This window comes from Lepidochelys kempii, chromosome 12, assembly GCF_965140285.1.
Source record: "Lepidochelys kempii isolate rLepKem1 chromosome 12, rLepKem1.hap1, whole genome shotgun sequence".
Taxonomy (NCBI): Eukaryota; Metazoa; Chordata; order Testudines; family Cheloniidae; genus Lepidochelys; species Lepidochelys kempii.
Genome location: NC_136391.1, coordinates 1,712,695 through 1,731,990, shown reverse-complemented (window position 1 = coordinate 1,731,990; position 19,296 = coordinate 1,712,695). Strand labels below are relative to the sequence as shown.

At 59.8% G+C, this 19,296-nt stretch overlaps 1 protein-coding gene across 3 annotated transcripts; it reads right to left on the bottom strand.

The window, feature by feature from the left end:
* Nucleotides 1-375: 375 nt before the first annotated feature.
* Nucleotides 376-19,174, bottom strand: LDHD (lactate dehydrogenase D). 3 transcript variants are annotated; one of them, XM_073307059.2, is made up of 11 exons: nt 19,039-19,174; nt 16,100-16,212; nt 15,214-15,376; nt 13,568-13,709; nt 12,731-12,890; nt 11,646-11,845; nt 11,402-11,530; nt 10,836-10,963; nt 9,673-9,763; nt 8,514-8,625; nt 376-7,570 (listed from the first exon to the last, which is right to left on the bottom strand). In XM_073307059.2, exons 1-11 carry the CDS (start codon nt 19,102-19,104, stop codon nt 7,405-7,407), a joined length of 1,470 nt encoding a protein of 489 aa, XP_073163160.1. In that variant the 5' UTR covers nt 19,105-19,174; the 3' UTR covers nt 376-7,404. The 3 variants fall into 3 exon arrangements, with proteins under 3 accessions (XP_073163160.1, XP_073163161.1, XP_073163162.1); XM_073307060.2 differs by having other exon boundaries at nt 15,235-15,376; XM_073307061.2 differs by having other exon boundaries at nt 15,331-15,376.
* Nucleotides 19,175-19,296: the final 122 nt, after the last annotated feature.

The window sequence follows — 19,296 nt, the reverse complement described above, 5'->3', positions numbered from 1 at the left end:
TAAGCTTATCTTTACCAGCTTAGGTCAAAACTTCCCCAAGGTACAAAATATTCCACCCGTTGTCCTTGGATTGGCTGCTACCACCACCAAACAAATACTGGTTACTGGGGAAGAGCTGTTTGGAAACGTCTTTCCCCCCAAAATACTTCCCAAAACCTTGCACCCCGCTTCCTGGACAAGGTTTAGTAAAAAGCCTCACCAATTTGCCTAGGTGACCACAGACCCAGACCCTTGGATCTTAAGAACAATGAACAATCCTCCCAACACTTGCACCCCCCCCTTTCTTGGGAAATGTTGGATAAAAAGCCTCACCAATTTGCATAGGTGACCACAGACCCAAACCCTTGGATCTGAGAACAATGAAAAAGCATTCAGTTTTCTTACAAGAAGACTTTTAATAGAAATAGAAGTAAATAGAAATCACCTCTGTAAAATCAGGATGGTAGATACCTTACAGGGTAATTAGATTCAAAACATAGAGAATCCCTCTAGGTAAAACCTTAAGTTACAAAAAAGATACACAGACAGAAATAGTTATTCTATTCAGCACAATTCTTTTCTCAGCCATTTAAAGAAATCATAATCTAACACATACCTAGCTAGATTACTTACTAAAAGTTCTAAGACTCCATTCCTGGTCTATCCCCGGCAGAAACAGCATATAGACAGACACACAGACCCTTTGTTTCTCTCCCTCCTCCCAGCTTTTTGAAAGTATCTTGTCTCCTCATTGGTCATTTTGGTCAGGTGCCAGTGAGGTTACCTTTAGCTTTTTAACCCTTTACAGGTGAGAGGATTTTTTTTCCTCTGGCCAGGAGGGATTTTAAAGGGGTTTACCCTTCCCTTTATATTTATGACACCCCTCCATAAACTTATCAAGCTCAGTCTTGAAGCCAGTTGGGTTTTTTGCCCCCACTGCTCCCCTTGGGAGGCTACGCCAGAAGTTCACTCCTCTGATGGTTAGAACCTTCATCTAATTTCAAGCCTAAACTTATTGATGGTTAGTTTCTATCCATTTGTTTTTGTACAACGTTGGCTCTTAACTTAAATAACTCCTCTCCCTCCCCGGTGTTTATCCCTCTGATGTATTTATAGAGAGTGATCCTATCTTCCCTCAGCCTTCATTTGGTGAGGCTGAACAAGCCAAGCTCTTTGACTCTCCTCTCGCAAGGTAGGTTTTCCATTACTCAGATCATCCTAGTAGCTCTTCACTGCTCCTCTTCCAGTTTGAATTCATCTTTCTTATCATGGGAGACCGTAGTATCCCACGCACAGTGTTCCAGGTGAGGTCTCACCAGTGCTTGGTATAATGGCAATAACACTTCCCTGTCTCTACTGGAAATACCTCGCCAGATGCATCCTAGGATTGACTTTAGCCTTTTTCACAGCGAATCACACTGATCACAGGATGACTGAGCCATACACCCAGGTCTTTCTCCTCTCACTTCCAACTGATTTGTCCTCAGTTTATAGCAAAAATTCTTGTTGTTAGTCCCAAAGTGCATGACTTTGCACTATTAAATTTCATCCCATTTCTATTATTCCAGTTTTCAAGGTCCTCTAGCTCTTCTTGTATTATATTCCAGTCCTCCTCTATATTGGCAATGCCTCCCAAATCTGTGTCCTCTGCAAATTTTATTAGCGAAGTCCCACTTTTTGTGCCAAGGTCAATGCAAATGTTGAATGAGACGGATCCCAAGGCCGATCCCTGAGGAACTCCACTAGCCTTTCAATAGTCCCCCTTTAACCTGTTCTTTACCCACCTTTTCCATTTTCATGTTAATCCCCATTTTCTTAAATTTAACTAATCGTTTCCTGTGTAGACTCATATGAAATGCCTTAAGGCAATCCAAGTAGATTTGATCTACTGCATTTCCTTTGTCTAGAAAGGAGATCAGGTTGATCTGGCATGATCTACCTTTTGTAAAACCGTGTATTTTATCTTGATTCCCATTCACCTCTGTCCTTAATGGCTGTTACAGAATGTGTTATAAAACCTTGCATACAACTGAGGTCAAACTAATGGGCCTGTAATTTCCCAGATCACTTTTGTTTCCCCTTAACTATGGGTATATTAGCAATCCTCATTCCCACGAGCCACCCTGCCACTGCCCCCAAGTCCTCCTGACCCTGGGGAAAACTGAGGCCAAGTTTGTGTAGGCGTTGGGCCATGCCTAGATTATCTTTATCATAGAAGATCAGGGTTGGAAGGGACCTCAGGAGGTCATCTAGTCCAACCCCCTGCTCAAAACAGGACCAATCCCCAACTAAATCATCCCAGCCAGGGCTTTGTCAAGCCTGACCTTAAAAATATCTCCAGCCCCTTCTCAGCGCTCAGCCCTCCTCCTTCTTTCCTTGGTTTTTTTGTAGTTAGGGCTGTCACACCTGCCACTGTTGGTTTTAATGCCCTTTGCACAGTGCAGCTCTGCTCGGCTTGTGGCAGCTGTCCCTTTCCCCTACACTTTCTGGCTCGCACGAGGCAGCTTTCCTTGCTGATCCCTCCCTCCCTTCCTTCCCTCCCATCCTCTTGGAAGCAAAGTTTGCCTGTCTTAGAAGCTAGATGGGAACAGTGCAGAGCCTCCCCTACCCAATCCCCCCCATGCCCCAATATCACTGCACCGATGCTGTTAGGGAAAGGGCCTAGGGAACCTTGACTGCAGAAGCGGCCACGGCACCCTCCTGGTTTATGTCCCCTGTGCCCCTTCAGCACAATGAGATGTTAACTGCCCCCTTGCCCCATGGCCGCTTCTGCAGTCAAGGTTCCCTAGGCCCTTTCCCTGACAGCACTGGTGCAGTGATATTAGGGCGTGGGGGGAATTCCTGGCTGCTAGAGAAGATCAGAGTGGTGGTATGAAGATGACAGGCCCTTCCCTGCCCCCACTCTGCCCTAAATCAGCTTGACCAGGAGTCCATCTCTCCGCTCCCCCAAGCAGCAGTGCAAAGGGTGCCTCATTATTCTATGACAGTAGCAGCTAGAAGCTGCCAGCGGAAGTGGGGCAGTGTAGTGCGGGGAGCTGCGCACCGGATCAAAGCTAGACCTTGCCCCAGATGCGGCCCCGATCTTGTTGGCAGCCCTGCAGAGACCCATCAACCTACTCCAGGGATGGCGAGCATGCCTAGCCAGGTCTGGCCATTTCAGAGACAGGGCTGTAATCGCTACTAAGGTTGATCAGACAGCCCTGCCCTGCATTGAGCTCAGCTTCCCATGTACCCGCAGGGCTCAGCTGAGGACAGACTGGGGCAATGGTGCCATTCTCATGGGCAGGCCGGGTGGGAACCAATTCCCAACACGAGTTGATCTTATCTCCTATTTGTATTGGCACCCTGGCAAATCTCTAGGTCACCCTCTGTCCCATGGCAGCAGCCAGCACTGCCAGAGAGATTACTGCCCTGGGAAGTTGCCCCCTTCCTTGGCGGGAGCCCTAGAAAACAGGCATGCTCTGAACAGTGACTCTGCTACAAAAGGCCCCTCTGTAAGAGATCTGTCCCCGCCTGCCGTGGAGTCAGAGCTCCTGGGGTGCTGGGAATGGGGGTTACTGCTGTGGTGCTCTGAGCTTGGCCAGCCCATCCACGGGGCGGGAGCTGGATTCTGGTCACCGTGGGCTCTGTGGGGCCAGCCCGGCCATGGGGGAGGGAGCTGGACTCTGGTCACCGTGGGCTCTGTGGGGCCAGCCCGTCCACGGGGGAGGGAGCTGGAGCCTGTCCCTGTGGGGCCGGCCTGGCCATGGGGTGGGAGCCAGAAGCTGGTCTAACGTCATCACCAGAGTTCTCAGGTATGGATCAGTTGGTGGCTTGTTACTGTTGCTGATCCATGGGCTCGCCTACACCCCCGGCTGCAAGTACAGCTGCTGGGGGCGCTGATTTAGGGCCCGAATGGGCACTGGTCCCTGTGGTTACCCAAATGGGGTGGGGGTGGGGGGGGGCTGGATGCAATTAAAGGCTCTGCAGTCACCAACCAGCACCATGGTGCCATGTGGCTTCCAGCATGGGGGCCCAGCTGAGAGCAGAGGCCCAGGTGTGGAGGTGAGGAAGATCCTGCTGCATGACGTTGGTGCCATGGCCCTGTGTGGTGCTGGAGCCAAGCCCGAGTGCCAGCAGGGTTTACGCTCCCTGGCTGTGGAAAGGCCAGGCTGTGTGAATTCCCACGGTGCTGGAGCAGCCAAGCCCTGCCCTGGGGTGCCCCATGGCTGCCCCAGGTCCGTACTGCTGTGCCTGCTGGAGAGAGGGTGTTCTGGGCACTGCCCACATGACCACTCTCGTGTGAGGTGCTTACGCAGGCAGGCAGATGCAGGATGTGCACATGTACAAAGCCACGTGTGTACACACCCACAGCTCACAGGCACCACACACGGCTGCACACATGCACCTTTGCTTACCACAGCTGGGAGCACTGATGAGCCCCACATCCCGCCCCTTTGCGAAGCCCATGTCCTATCTCAGATGCACTGGGGGGGCTTTGCTTTGCCTCCTTGCCCCCAGCCATGTGAAGGACTGTCTTGGAGGTGAAGGGCCCCAGCCTTTGGCCTTGGGGAGGAGTTGGGGCCACAGGAGCTCCCCGGCAGGTGCAGGCAGGGGCCACAAGGACAGAGGACGCAGGGGCTCCACCAGGCTGGTCCAGAGACTCCCTCCTGCAGGTGGGCGCTGAGGCCAGACTGGCCCTTTGTTGGGCCAGGCCATTGCTCACAGCTGGAGCTCCAGCACCGGGAACCTGCCCTGCAGGGTCGGGGGCTCCAGCTTCCCACTAGGGGGAACCGTGGCAGGGCCCCTCGCCTTGCAGCACAGGTCTCCACCAGGCTTTGCTGTGCAGGCCTAGGCTCTGGGGCCAGACCCCAGGCTCACAAGCCTTGGGGAGCAGGGTAGGGGCCCTGCTGAGCCATCCTATGCTAGTGCCCCAGTAGGCCAGGCGCAGGCGATGCTGGGGAAGGCCACGTGGCGCCTGCAGCCTCTACCAGGCCCATGCAGCGGGTGCAGCTGCCAAGGGTGACAGTGCCCTCTCTCTGTTGGGCAGTGCTGGAGGCTGAGGCAGAAGGGATGGGCACAGGGGGCTGCAGAGCTGGGCTCCTGGGGGGTGAAGGAGGCACATGTAGCTATTAGGCAGGGGGAGGGATGGGCTCCCAGCCAGCCCCTAGGGAGGTGCTGGCTGGCAGGGGAGCCCCATGCTGTGCCTGTGGGGAGCAGTTCCCCTGCCCCATTGCCCCCTCACTGGGAAGTTGGGAGCTTGTGCATGCTCCTTCTGGGGCAGGCAGTCCCCTGGAGGTGCGAGGAGAGTCAGGAGCTTGCTGGCAGGGAAGGGTGCTGGGGGCCCCAGCATGCTCCTGGGGGTGGGTCACCTCTTCCTGCAGGGAAACCCCTTGGGCCGTGCTGTCAGCTGTTCCGGCTGGGGGTCTGCCATTGTCTCTGGCCCCCTGGGGGAGCTGGGGCAGGTTCACCAGCCAGCATAGGCCAGGTGCAACATTAACCCTTTTGTACCCACTGGGTATCCAGGCAACTGAAACTGAGGCAGACGGGGGCTTCACAGCTGTATTACAAACAATTCCCATGTTTGCTGCAGGCTGAACACAGGGCTCACCCCTACGCTGTGCTCCACGCAGAGCTCGGGGACGGCCAGACTGCAGGGGCAGAGGGGAGCCACCTGGGGCCCCACTGGCCCCCCTCCACTCTATCTCCATGCCCAGCAGGCCCCATGAACAGCATGGCACAGGTGCCCCCTAGCATGCCCTACTCCCTGCCCTTACCTGTCTGGAGCTTTGCCCTGGTGGGTGCTGGGCCACACAGGACTGAGGTGCTTCTGCCCCTGCCATGGGAAGCTGGCACAGTGGCTGCCATGCTGGGCCAGGCTCTCAGCACCCAGTCTGGATGCCCGGAGCCATAGATGGGCATAAAGCCATGCTAGGCTCCAGGTGCCGTCTGTGGCCCTTGGCACCACCCGGCTGGGCAGCAGGGAGGATGGGGGTGGGCCCTGGGCACTGCCGGATTTGGGGACCTGCTTTGCAGAAGGTGGGTTTATTGACTGAGCACTGCAGGGAATACCCTCCCCCCCCCAACCCTCTGCCCCTGTCCCAGGGCAGGAGGTCACTCTGCTCACAGCCAGCTTTAGTACTGGCTTTGTGGGGGCTGGATTTGCGTTAGCCAGCGCCATGGCTCTGCTGTGCAGGGTGCTGGCAGAATGGGGTTGGGGGAAGGACCTAGGCCAAGGCTGGGCCAGCAGGGGCCTGCAGGCTGGGGTTGAGGAGTGTCACACAAGCACAGCCCTGGTGCTCTCTCACGCCTCCATCCGGTCCCTGAGAAGGCCCCTTTGCAATGTTACCCTCCGTAAGGTCACGCGTTCTCACGAGGGGGAGCCCTTTGCCTCCACCGCCAGCCCGCGGCCTCACCCCGTGAGCCCGTCAGCGCCCCCACGGCCTGCCCACCCTGAGGGAGCAATACGGCCCCCGCCTGTTTAGCCTGTAGTGACTCAGCCAGCATGTAAAGCAGCGGTTATGGGAAGTGGGGAACACAGAGTAGGAAGTTACCGCACAGTACAACTGGGTCTGGCCAAGTCCCAGCGGGCCCAGCCCCCTCTTTGTCCATCCAGCCGACCCCCTCTACCACCTCCTCAAAGGCCCCTCCTCCGTCCTTTGTCTTTGTTCCGGGCACACACATCCCCTGGGCCCTCTGCAGCCCTTTGCTCTCCCGCTGGCCAGACCCAGTGGGTTCCAAGCTGGGCAGGGCCACCTAGTCATCAGTAGCTAAGTGACACAGCGTCCAGGCCAGGCTGCTAGGCAGGGTCACACCTGGGCCTCTGCAACACCAAACCCCCTCACCCACCCCCTGGGTGAACAGCAGCACACAGGGGAAACTGAGGCCCACACAGTATTCATACAAACTGCTAAGAAAATTCCCCACATTGTCACAAGGCCACTAGCAAAACTGGGGTGGGGGTCCTAGGGCTGGAAGAGGCAGGAGGGCTGAGGCAGAGCTGAGAGTGGGGAGCCTAGGGCCAGAAAAGGTGACGGGGGAGAGGAGGGTGATAGGAGAGCTAGGGGGAGTCACAGGGCTGGGAGAGGCAGTGGGGGGAGCTGGGACAGAGCTGGGAGGTCCTAGGGCAGAGAGAGGTGGGGTGGGGGGCTGGGACAGAGGTGAGGGGGGAGCCCAGGGCTGGGAAAGGTGAAGCGGGGTAGTATTAGAGCTGTGGGGGAGCCCAGGGCCAGGAGAGGCAGGGAGGACAGGAAGGGGTTTGCTGGCATTAAGCCTGCTGCCTTCTACCGCTTCCAGTCCCTCCCTCCCGTGGCACATATGATCCAGTGGCCTCAACTCGGCTCAAGGGTCCAGACTTGAGTCACTGTCTGCATGGGGAGGGGGAGGGAACCTGCCATGCCAGCGCTGGGTGCTCTGGGCTGGCTGGGCAAGGGTGGGCGGTGCCCCTCACAGCACCTTCCCAGGGTTCATGAGATTCTTGGGGTCCAGCGTGGCCTTGATCTGCCTCATGACGGTCAGTCCCAGCTCCCCGATCTCCTCCCGCATCAGATGGCGCTTGCCCAGGCCGATGCCATGCTCACCCGTGCAGGTGCCGTCCAGGGCTAGGGCCCGTCTGGGAGGAGAGGGGGCAGGATATGCATCAGCAGGAGGGCAGGGCAGCTGGGGGGAGGGTGGCCGGGGCGGCTGCACCAGGTGGGGGCAGCACAGTCAAGGGGAGGGTGTCACCGGGGGACCCTTGGACCTAGTGGCAGGGGGTCCACAGGGGTACAGGAACCCCAGGGTCAGATCCCTTCATGTGAATTCACCCTAGGGGCAGGGGAGGGCTCAGCTGTGTGCCAGCTGCCCATAGCGGATGCTGAAGGTGTAGCATGCCAAAGGGAGCGGGTGAGGGGGACACAGCCCAGGGGGAGGGTACAAAAGAGCAGGGTGTGGCCCTGGGGTGCGCCCCATGTGTGTGCAGTCCCCCCCGCCCTTTGCCTCTGGGACAACTACTGACCCCGTCCAGACCCTGCCCAGCCTGGCTGTGCTCCAGGGCCCCATGTGAGGAGCAAGTGCCCGACTGTCCCCCATGTGCAGAGCAGCTCCAGTCTCCCATGTGTCCTGGGAGGGCTGCCTGAGCTCTCAGCGAGGAGTCCAGGACAGGTAGCTCCTGGAAACTCTTCTGGTTGCTTCTTCTGCCACCCTGGTCCTGAGCTCTGGGCCCCTCCCTGGTGTGCCCCCCCATGTCCCTAGGTCTGTGCTCAAAGGCCAGTTAGGGCGGGCCCCATCTGCCCCCCGCAGGATCCCATGAGTTGCTTCTGCCCTTCAACACCAGAGATGGGTCATGCAGGGCTGAGCTGCACTGAGCAGGGCGGGGTAGCACTGGGCAGAGCAGAGCTGGGTCGGGCCGGGCAGATAGGGCTGGGCAGGACAGAGCCGGGCTGGGCAGGGCTGGTTAGCACTGGGCAGAGCTGGGCCAGCAGGGCAAGACAACGTGGGTAATACTGAGGAGAGCAGAGCTGGGCAGAGGCAGGCTTGGCAAGGCAGATCAGGGCTGGGAAGAGCTGGCTTCCTACCTGGCCAGTCGGGTTGCAAACTCCTTGACGTGCTGGCTCTCGGCCAGGTTGGCCGGGTCGAACACCAGTATGCAGTGAAAGTTCCCGTCACCCACGTGCCCGACTATCGGGCCTGAGGGGACACAGACCAGCTGCTCATATGTAGACCCTCTCCCAGCCCAGACACCTACTGCCTGGCTCCCTTCCACCCCTCCTCCAGTGGGGCCCCTTGCCCTACAGAGCCCACGCTGGAGTCATTACCCACCCCTGAAATGCAGCCCCCTCTGGGCAGAAAGGGGCCATGCCCAGGGTTTGGGGAAGGAGCCCCCCGCTCCACTGAGATGGGGGTGGGGGTAGCTCATCACGGATATCCCCCCCATCGGGATCTGGCCAGTGCATGAGGGGCCGCACGTCCCAATGGCTCGGGAGGACGGGATCTCCAGCAGCGCCGCTCCCCGGTGCGGGCTGGCTCAGCCATTGGCTTGTCCTGTCCAGCCTGCCCCAGCACGGGGTGAGACTGGATGAGGTCACAGTGTAGGGGCACAGGAATGTCGCCCAGGGAGCATGTTCCCTGACAGGTGGGGGTCATGGCAGGCCCAGGGCTTATTAGTTCCAGCTCTGGGGAGCCAGGCTGGCTTAGTCCCCTTGCAGCCCCACTAAAACACAGGTCCTGCTCAGCACAGCCCCCGGGCTCAGACCCCTGGGATCGAGGGGCACTAGCCAGAGCTGTGGGTGGAGTATGTCAAGTGCGTTAGAAGCATCTGATGCATGTCTGATGTGTGTGAAGTGTCTGATGTGTGTGAAGCGTCTGATGTGTGTGATGTATGTGAAGCGTGCCCAGCTGCCCTGTTCTCTGCGTTGGTGGGCATTGTCAGGCACTCGTGCCAGTGAGGCATTCACCCCAGACAGGTGCACTGTGGGTGGTTGGCGTTTAGGGGCCGCATTTGGGTTTATTCCCAACTCCTGCGGCAATGTGGGGCAGGGCCTCTGCCCCCTGTCTGCAGCCCTCAGTCCCATGGCTCCCACACCCAGACAGGATAATGGCAGGCAGGCCTGACCGCAGGGGGATGGGAGCAGCACCAACCCCGTCATGTCATCCCTTCTCCTGCTGCCTCGCCCAACCCCAGTGAAGTGACCCCCAGCTGCACAGGCCCTGACCCCAGGCTCAGTGGAGACCTACCTGTGAGCCCCGACTCCTGCAGGTCTCTGTGGGTCTCTCCCACGATGTGGGGCAGCCGGGAGATGGGGACGCACACGTCCGTGGAGTAGCCCTGGGGGGACACCGGAGAAGGTTCACTGACCCCCTCCACAGGATTGACTGGACACATTTGGGCACCCTGATCCAGCCTCATGCAGGGGGTGCACACTGGCCTCTCTTGGGCCCCCAGAGGATCCCAGCTCCCCCTGCGCCCCACTGATGGGACCCAGGCTCAGCTTGGGAAAACCCTTGCTAAGCCCTCCCAGGCATGGGGCTCGGGACGTGCTGTTCAGTGGAGTCCCCTGAAGGTCTGGGGACCACTGACTTTGGGACGCCCATTGAGGAGCGGCTGTCAGCAGTCACGCTAGGGCAGAACAGTTCTGTGGGTGGGCACTGGCCCCCCCAGACTGGGGAAAGCCCAGAGAGTCTCATGTCCCTGGCCAACCAAAAGCCCCCATATCACTCCCCAGTCCCCTCCCCTGATGCCCCCCAGTCATAAGAACATAAGAATGGCCATACTGGGTCACACCAAAGGTCCATCTAGCCCAGTATCCTGTCTACCGACAGTGGTCAATGCCAGGTGCCCCAGAGGGAATGAACAGAACAGGGAATCATCAAGTGATCCATCCCCTGTCACCCATTCCCAGCGTCTGGCAAACAGAGGCTAGGGACACCATCCTTGCCCATCCTGGCTAATAGTAATTGAAGGACCTATCCTCCATGAATCTATCTAGCTCCCTTTTGAACCCCCTTATAGTCTTGGCCTTCACAACATCCTCTGGCAAGGAGTTCCACAGGTTGACTGTGCGTTGAGTGAAAAAATACTTTCTTGTGTTTGTTTTAAACCTGCTGCCTATTAATTTCATTTGGTGGCCCCTTGTTCTTGTGTTATGAGAAGGAGTAAATAACACTTCCTTATTTACTTTCTCCACACCAGTCATGATTTTATAATCATGTCCCTTCCCTTGGTACCCCTTACCCTCTCCCCAGACACCCCTTGTCCCTCAGGCACTCCCTCACCCTCTCCCCAAGTGACCCCCTCTTCCCCCAGCCTCCCCCACCCCCTCTCCTCGGGCACTCCCCCACCCCCCTCCACGTGACCCCCCCTTCCCCCTGGCATTCCCCTCCCTCCAGCGCTAGCCCACCTTGCTTCCAGGGCGCAGGGCCAAGGCTGCATACCAGGCGTTGTGCCGAGCGGCCCACAGCTTGTTCCTTGCCTCTGGTTCCCGGGCCCAGGCAAAGTCTGAGCCGCCATTCAGCTGCACGATCTCCTCTGCAAAGGGAGAGAACCCCTCACGGTCAGACCCCTGCCCCCAGAGCGGGGCCTGGCTGCCAGCCGACTCTGCCAGGCAGGCCGGGGCAGGGTAGAGGCCTGGCTTCCCCCGTTGCTGGAGATCTACACCAGCAGGTCTGTGGGACGGGAGGTGAGAGATCCACTCCCTGGCATGGCGACAGACTTGGCCAGGGCAGGACAGAGCAACTCTGTCCCCTACAGAAAAGGGGAAGGGCAGCAACAGCCCACCTCAGCCACAGGCCAGGCAGCCAGCCACCCCGCAGCTCCACCCAACCCCATGGCACCATCCGAATATGCCTCTGGTGTCCTAGCAGTGCCCACTGCCCCAGGGCTGCTGCTCCCCTGCTGCACCAGGAGGAGGGAGGGCCCCCAACCTGTGCCCCCCTGGGCAGCACCCCCCTGGCGTCATGGGCATACCTGCCTGCCGGACCTGCTCCTCCACACTGCTGGGCGAGCCGTGAAACTCCAGGAAGAGCGTGGGGGACACAGTGTAGCTCAGGCCACTGAACCGGTTACAGGCAGCCATCATGACATCATCCAGGAACTCTGGGGGAGCAGAGAGGCTGGGGGTCAGAGCCCTGGACGGCTCTGTAGCCCACTGGGGAGCGATACCCCCTGCTCCCCAGGGCATGCTCTGCAGGGCACGGGGCAGCCAACTCACCGATCCGGGCCACGGGGATGCAGGCCTGCAGCGCCTGCACCGTGCAGCCCACCGCCGCCTGCACACTGGGGAAGGCACACACGGCTGCCACTGTGGCCTCAGGGCTGCCATGGAGCCGCAGCGTAGCCTGGGTGATGAGCCCCAGTGTCCCCTCAGAGCCCACAAACAGCCCTGTCAGGTTGTAGCCGGCAGCGCTCTTCCTGCAGCAGGGCGAGAAGGGGCTGGGGTGAGATTTGGGGCAGGAGCCCTGTCATAACCATACAGCTAAGGGTAGCCTAGAATTCCTCCTTACCGTAAGGGGTTAAGAAGCCCAGATAACCTGGTTGGCACCTGACTAAAAGGACCCATGGGGAAAGAAGATACTTTCAAAGCTTGGGGGGCGGGGGGAGGAAGGCTTTGTTTTGTGTGTTCTCTTGGGAAGCAGAGAAGTATCAGGTCAGAAAACTCCTTCTCCTATAAACCATCCTAACAGTCTCTCATATTACAAAAATTGTAAGTAAAGCCAGGCAAGGCGTGTTAGATTATCTTTTGTTTATCTTGTGAATTTTTCCTTTGCTGGAGGGATGTTTATTCCTGTTTTTTTGTAACTTTGAAACTAAGCCTAGAAGAAGTTCTGCTGTGTTTTTGAATCTTTTGTTACCCTGTAAAGTTATTTTCCGTCCTGATTTTACCGAGGTGATTTTTACCTTTTTTTAAAAATAAAATCCTTCTTTTAAGAACCTGACTGATTTCTCTATTGTCCTAAAACCCAGGGGTTTGGGTCTGTGATCACTTTGTAACCAATTGGTGAGGATATTATTCTCAAGCCTCCCCAGGAGAGGGGGTGTAAGGGCTTGGGGAGATATTTTGGGGGAATAGGAACTCCCAGTGGTCCTTTCCCTGACTCTTTGTTAAATCACTTGATGGTGGCAGCGTACCCTCCAAGGACAAAGAGTTTGTGCCTTGGGGAAGTTTTGACCTAAGCTGGTAGAAATAAGCTTAGGGGGTCTTTCATGCGGGCCCCCACACCTGTACCCTAGAGTTCAGAGTGGGGAGGGAACCCTGACAAGCCCCCTGGTGCCCCCCTTCCCCACAGCCCCCAGTACCTGAAGTGGCGGCCCTGGCCGGCCGTGTGCAGCACCCTGCCATCAGCCAGCACCACCTGCAGGTTGAGCACGTTGTGACGCATGGTGCCGTAGCGCACAGCATTGGTGCCCGAGGCGCTGGTGGCTGCCATGCCGCACAGGGAGGCATCAGCGCCGGGGTCTGCGGAGGGAAAGGGCACAGCCGGCGGTCAGTGGCGGACGGGGCCAATGGTCACAGGGCACTGCAGAGCCAGCATCCCGGGGAACCGTCCCCTCCGCACCCAGGGTAGAGCTCGGCCCAAGACAGAAGCCGCCCGCCCCCAGTTGCTGTGCCGTGGGTGCTCCGAAAGCTGGTCCAGGCCGAGCCCCTGGCAGCTGCCAGCACCGAGCCCAGCACGCCGCGGCCGCGGAGACGTAGAGGGAGTGGCCAGGTCAGAGTCAGGCCCTTCACCCTGGGCGGCTGCAGCACAGACTGTGCCCCCATTGCCCTGCCTGGCGCTGCCCACCCCGTGGCCCAGGCGGGCTGTGGCCTGCGGCATGCTGAGCGGGCCAACGAGGGTCCTGTGGCGGGGTTGATTTTCATGGCACGTCCACTGGAGTGCGACCCAGCTGTTCTGTTCCCGGCAGCCAGCCCCACTGCGCTGGGCTGGATTGGGGCGGAGGATCTGGGGGTGAAGATAACCGGCCCACTGATAGCCTTCCGCCCAGGTATGTCGCCCAGTGCAGCTGCCAGCTTCCTGCTCTGACACCATTAAACCCAGCAGCAGGCCTGGGCATCAGCCATGTGCTGGAATGGGGCTGGGACCGCTCGTCCCCCACCACTGGAGGGCGCCCCTCACCCCGTGCCCAGCATCATACCGACAGGGAACCAGAGGCCGGTGTCCCGCAGGTAGTTGTTGAGCGCTTTGTGGGTCACCCCCGGCTCCACGGCCACAGTAAAGTCCTCAGTGCTGAGCGCTGTGATGCGATCCATTCGGGTCAGGTTAAAGCACACGCCGCCCTGGCCCAGAGAGATGGGAGCGGGCATGAGAGACAGCCCCACCGGCGCTCCCTGGAAAGGGTCTGAGACCTGCTGGGTCACCACCTGAACACACATAGGCAGGTGGGGCAGGGGCAGGACACTGCCAGGCTGGGGTTCCCCTGCTCTGTGCCCCAGTAGTATCTCGCCATGGCTGCCCTGGCATCACTGCCCGGCCAGGGAGTCGCCAGAGCTCCAGGCGAAGATGAACCACCATGGCCCCCCCAGCACTGATCCCCCAAGACTCGCGGGCACCACAGAGCTGCCCTCCTGGCACAAGAAGAAGCGGAGCCTGCCTGGGAGGAACCTCCCCAGAACAGCCATGCTGGGCCATGCACCTACTGGCCTCTGCAAGGACTTCCCTGCTCGGGACAGCGGGGCAGCAGCCAAGGCCTGGGCCGGCTGGCTCTTGTCGAGAGCGGAAGACTCGCTGTGCCAGCCTCACCTGCAAAAGGACCAGTGCGTGGGGTGGCAAGGGTCTGGGTTGGCACCTCAGCTGGATGAGTGGGCAGAGTGCCAGCTGCACGGGAGCCCCACTGGATTATGCCAGCTGGGGATGGGATCTGTCACACCCTATGGCCAGGAAATGCTCACTGCGCTGCCCCCCGCTGCGTATCCTCATTGCACTGCCCCCCGCTCCATACCCTCACTGCGCTGCCCCCCTGCTGCGTATCCTCCATGCACTGCCCCCCCGCTGCGTATCCTCATTGCACTGCCCCCCCGCTGCGTATCCTCACTGCGCTGCCCCCACGCTGCGTATCCTCACTGCACTGCCCCCCCGCTCCATACCCTCACTGCACTGCCCCCACGCTGCGTATCCTCACTGCACTGCCCCCCCGCTCCATACCCTCACTGCACTGCCCCCCTGCTGCGTATCCGCACTGCGCTGCCCCCCTGCTGCGTATCCGCACTGCGCTGCCCCCCTGCTGCGTATCCTCACTGCACTGCCCCCACTGCGTACCCTCACTGCACTGCCCCCCCGCTGCGTACCCTCATTGCACTGCCCCCCCGCTGCGTACCCTCACTGCACTGCCCCCCCGCTGCGTACCCTCATTGCACTGCCCCCCGCTCCATACCCTCACTGCGCTGCCCCCCTGCTGTGTATCCTCCCTGCACTGCCCCCCCGCTGCGTATCCTCATTGCACTGCCCCCACGCTGCGTATCCTCACTGCGCTGCCCCCCGCTCCATACCCTCACTGCGCTGCCCCCCTGCTGCGTATCCTCACTGCGCTGCCCCCCTGCTGCGTATCCTCACTGCGCTGCCCCCCCGCTCCATACCCTCACTGCGCTGCCCCCCCTGCTGCGTATCCTCACTGCGCTGCCCCCCATTCTGTACCCTCACTCCGCTGCCCACCGCTACGTACCCTCACTGCGCTGCCCCCCCGTTCTGTACACTCACTGCACTGCCCCCCATTCTGTACCCTCTCTGCACTGCCCTCGTTCTCCGTACACTCACCGCGCTGCCCCCCCAGCTCCGTACTCTCACCATTGGGCCCCCGCTCCGTACCCTCACTGCGGTGACGCCGCCCTCCAGGCCCGTGCCAGTGCTGAAGGGGATGATGGGGACACCATGACTGTAGCAGATTCCCGCCAGCTTGCTGACCTGTTCCACGTCCTGGGGCCAGACCACAGCATCCGGCGGGCTGCACCTGCAGGCAGGGGAGAGCCCCATGTAATGCCAGCTCCCAGGGGCAGGGTGAGCCAGCTGCCTCTGCGCACAGCGTGTGCAGCTCCACCTGGGCTGAGAACACAGCAGGGAGCCAGCCGTGAGCCAGGCTGGGTGGGGCAGACAAGGCCTGGATGAGCCAGGGGAAGAGGGGCTTTGAGGGCTGAGCAGGGCACTGGCCTCTGGCCCCACAGGTTGGCTCCCGAACACTGATCCAGAGGACGCTAGAGGGCTCAGCACCAGGGCCCATCTGCCCCAGCTGGCAGGGCATGGTGAGAGAAACTGGGATTTCAGCGGCGCCTTGGAGGCAACAGTTTGGCGCAGCCCTGGGCACCGGGTGGGGCTGCACCCGCTGTGGCCGTGCTGGGCACGGGGGGCACTCCTGCAGCAGCAATGGGACAGCTATGCCTATGCACCCCAACAGCTGCTGGGGTCCGGAGCCCGTCCCTGGAGCGCTGTCCTTCCCGTGGCCATGTCACTGCGTCTCCCTGGATCGCGATGGGTGCTGCACACACGTCACAGTCCCTCCAGGGGGATGGGCTCCTCCCAGGGCATGAGGGAGCCAAGCCAGCAGAGGCCCTTCACAGCCCCTCAGAGAGCCCCCAGGCCTGGGTCAGCGAGGCTCTAGCAGGCTCCCCGGTCTGCACTGGCTGTATGAGCCAGCCTCTGGTGAGTGTGTGGCGTGTGCTGGGAGCTCCGCAGGTACCTGTGCATGGATTCATCCCTCCCATGCTGCTCCCGGGCAGCCAGGGCTGTGGACACATTCGGGGTCCCCACCACGGCTCGCAGGGCCTCCACCAGCTTCCCCGGCAGCTGGCCCTAGAGAGAGTTAAAGGGCCAGCGTGTTACAAGCACCTGCCGAAACACTCCCTTTCTCCAGGCGGCGGCAGAGCTCCCAGGCACGAGCTCGAAGCGTGTGGGCAAACCCCAAAGCTGTGCAGGGAGATGGGCACCTAACCACAGCCACCCGTCTCTCCCCAGGGATGAAGGGCACAGGACATGGGGCTCGTGCTGGAATGGGGGCTTGGCTGCTCCAGGATGGGGGAGGGATAGCTCAGTGGTCTGAGCATTGGCCTGCTAAACCCAGGGTCGTGAGTTCAATCCTTGAGGGGGCCATTTAGGGAACTGGGGCAAAAATTGGGGATTGGTCCTGCTTTGAGCAGGGGATTGGACTAGATGACCTCCTGAAGTCCCTTCCAACCCAGATATTCTATGATTCTAAGACATGATGGGCAGCGGGGTGGAGCTACGCGGGAAAGTCCCTCCCATCATCTATCATTGCCTTAAGAGGTCTGTCACAGACACAGATATGTACTGTGTCTTCAGTGTCAAAAGGGCTGGAGATTTCCTTTCAATCCCCTCCCCCTCCCAGTGCCGCCCTTCAGCAAGGATGGCCCCAGCCAAGCTGATCCAGCGCTGCGCAGGGATGCCAGGCTCCGGCATGCACAGGGACCTGGAGCACAGGAGCCAAATGCAGAGACCTGCCTTCCCTGAGCTCCTCCAGAGGTGTTTGCCACCACTACAGATTTGTCTGGGTGTGTGAAAGAGAAGGGCCCCTGGCAAGAGATGGGTTGGCTAAGGGGTGCAGTTCAGCTGTTTACAACATTATTGGCCCTGGAGATCACAGGTGCCTGGTTTCGCCTCATTGGCCCTGCAGGGCCTCTGGTCAGCTCTTTCTGACCCAAATCCAGGGGCGTGGAAAGGAATTCTGAAGGAAGGAAATCTTAGTGCAACACTTCCAAACAATCCGAGGAGATTATGGTTGGGGGGGTTGCAACTGGGTCTGAAACGACTCCTCCCTGTGGAGCCAAGGCCTGGCCTTCAGGGAGCTGGGGAAATGCTGGACCTCTAGAAACCACAAGGCCCCGAAGGAAGGCTGCGTTAGGGCAGAATAGGACTCAGGTGGAGAGAGGCTCATACGCCCCTGGCCTGAGGTGCAGGCTGGCTGTGAGCATCACCAGAGACTCTCGGAAGACACATAAGATCCTGGTCTTAGCAGCCAAGTTCATAGAATATCAGGGTTGGAAGGGACCTCAGGAGGTCATCTAGTCCAACCCCCTGCTCAAAGCAGGGCCAATCCCCAATTTTTGTCCCAGATCCCTAAATGGCCCCCTCAAGGATTGAACTCACAACCCTGGCTTTAGCAGGCCAATGCTCCAACCACTGAGGTATCCCTCCCCCCACAACTCCTTAATTTCTGGCCACCTCTCGCCCTGCAGTAATGTGATGCTGCTCCGTGCAAATGAGCGCTTTCTAAATGAGCATGAATTAAAGTCAGGTGAAGAGCTGCCCAATATTCGGTCAGGGGGTCTCCACTCGGCAAAGCGTCGATGGGACAATGGCTCCTCCTGACGCAGCAGAGTTCACAGAGTTGGAGCCAGAGCTGCGGAGTGTAACGGCTCAGGTGTTTGCTGTGTTTTACCTGCGGGGCCAGCCCAACCTCAGGGGAGTGAGGGAGCGTTCCTTCCGCACCAGCTTCTGAGCCCGACGTTCTAATCAGCGGCTCCCGTGCAGGATCCACTGCCGCTTCTCGGAGCAGAGCCCCACTTTGCTGAGTCTGCCCCCTGGCCCAAACACCCCCTTGCCCCTTGGCACGCACGTTCCTGGCCTAGGGAGGCGGGTTTTGGAGCCCCCCAATGCTCCCTGGGTTTCTCCCCTCCTGGGGGCTGCCTTTGTCAGTGGTTTGACATTGCTCCCCTGCTGACCACAGCTGGGGGTTCACTCACTTGGGGTGTGAGTCCTTCCCTTTCCTCTGAAACTCACCAGAGGTTCATCACTAAAGTCCCCAAATCCCCCCCTTCTGCCCAGTGCTGGGGGCGTGGCGGGAGGGCAGGGTCTGGGTGTGGGTAGGTCGCAGCCCGTTGCAGTGAGGGTTCCTGGGCCCAGAAGCCACCCTCACAGGGCTGGCTTGGTGTCCTTCCTGCCCTCCCCATCCTGGGCCAGGTGAGCTCCAGGGCTGATAACAGCCTGTGCGGGTCAAATCCAGCCTTGCGGGCGGCGACAGACTCTGTGAGATGGGATCAGGTGGCATCATGTCAGGGGTCCTGGTAGCGGGCCCCATAGAGAGCAAACTTCCACCCTTAGATGTGGCCCTTGTGGGTCAGGCGGGAGGTGCCCTAGGGAGGTGGTGGGGCGAGCAGGACTGGCCAGGGGGTGATGGGGGCTCAGTGAGCAGCTCTCAAGCCAGTGCTGGAATTGGCTATTCAAACAAAAGTGCTGGATGCAGCTGCCCTGGCCAGAACGTGGCTGGCGGAGACTCCAGACCCCCGGCATGGGTGGAGATGCCCAACACCCCCCATGCCACCCCAAATTGTATATGTCAATGGGGGGCACAATTTAAAGGGGGCAGAGGAAAGTTCGGTGTCCACCCCTCCCCAATATAGAAGTCAAACTACATCTATGGCCGCCGGCCAGGGTCCAAGCAGACACGTGGATCCTCCCCACCCTGCATCAGCCAGGCCCGGGCCAGGCACGGTACCAGCCCAGCGGGGTTGGGAGGGCACAGAGGGGCCTGTCTGACTCCCGCCGCTGGCTCGGAGCTCAGCCCTGCCCTGCGGGGAGCTGGGTCGGAGCCGCCCCCGGCAAGGTCACACCAGGCCCGAAACGCTGGCGATGGGCAGGGCCCAGCTGGCCCCCCGCCAGTACCTGCAGGCCGGAGCTCCTCCTGCAGCCGAGCGCCCCGCTGCCGCGACACAGCCTCTGCAGAGCCATGGGGCGCGCAGGGGCAGGGGCGCAGCCTCCCAGCTGAGCTCCCCAAAGCGAAACCAGCCTCCCCACTGGCCCCGCCCCGTCCATGTTAAGGCGGAACCGACTATTAAGGTGGCGCCGATCGCCAGAGCCGGGGCAGCGAGGGCTGGGCAGGGGCAGTCTCCTGCCCACTAGGGAGGCGGTGGGGTTGGCTCG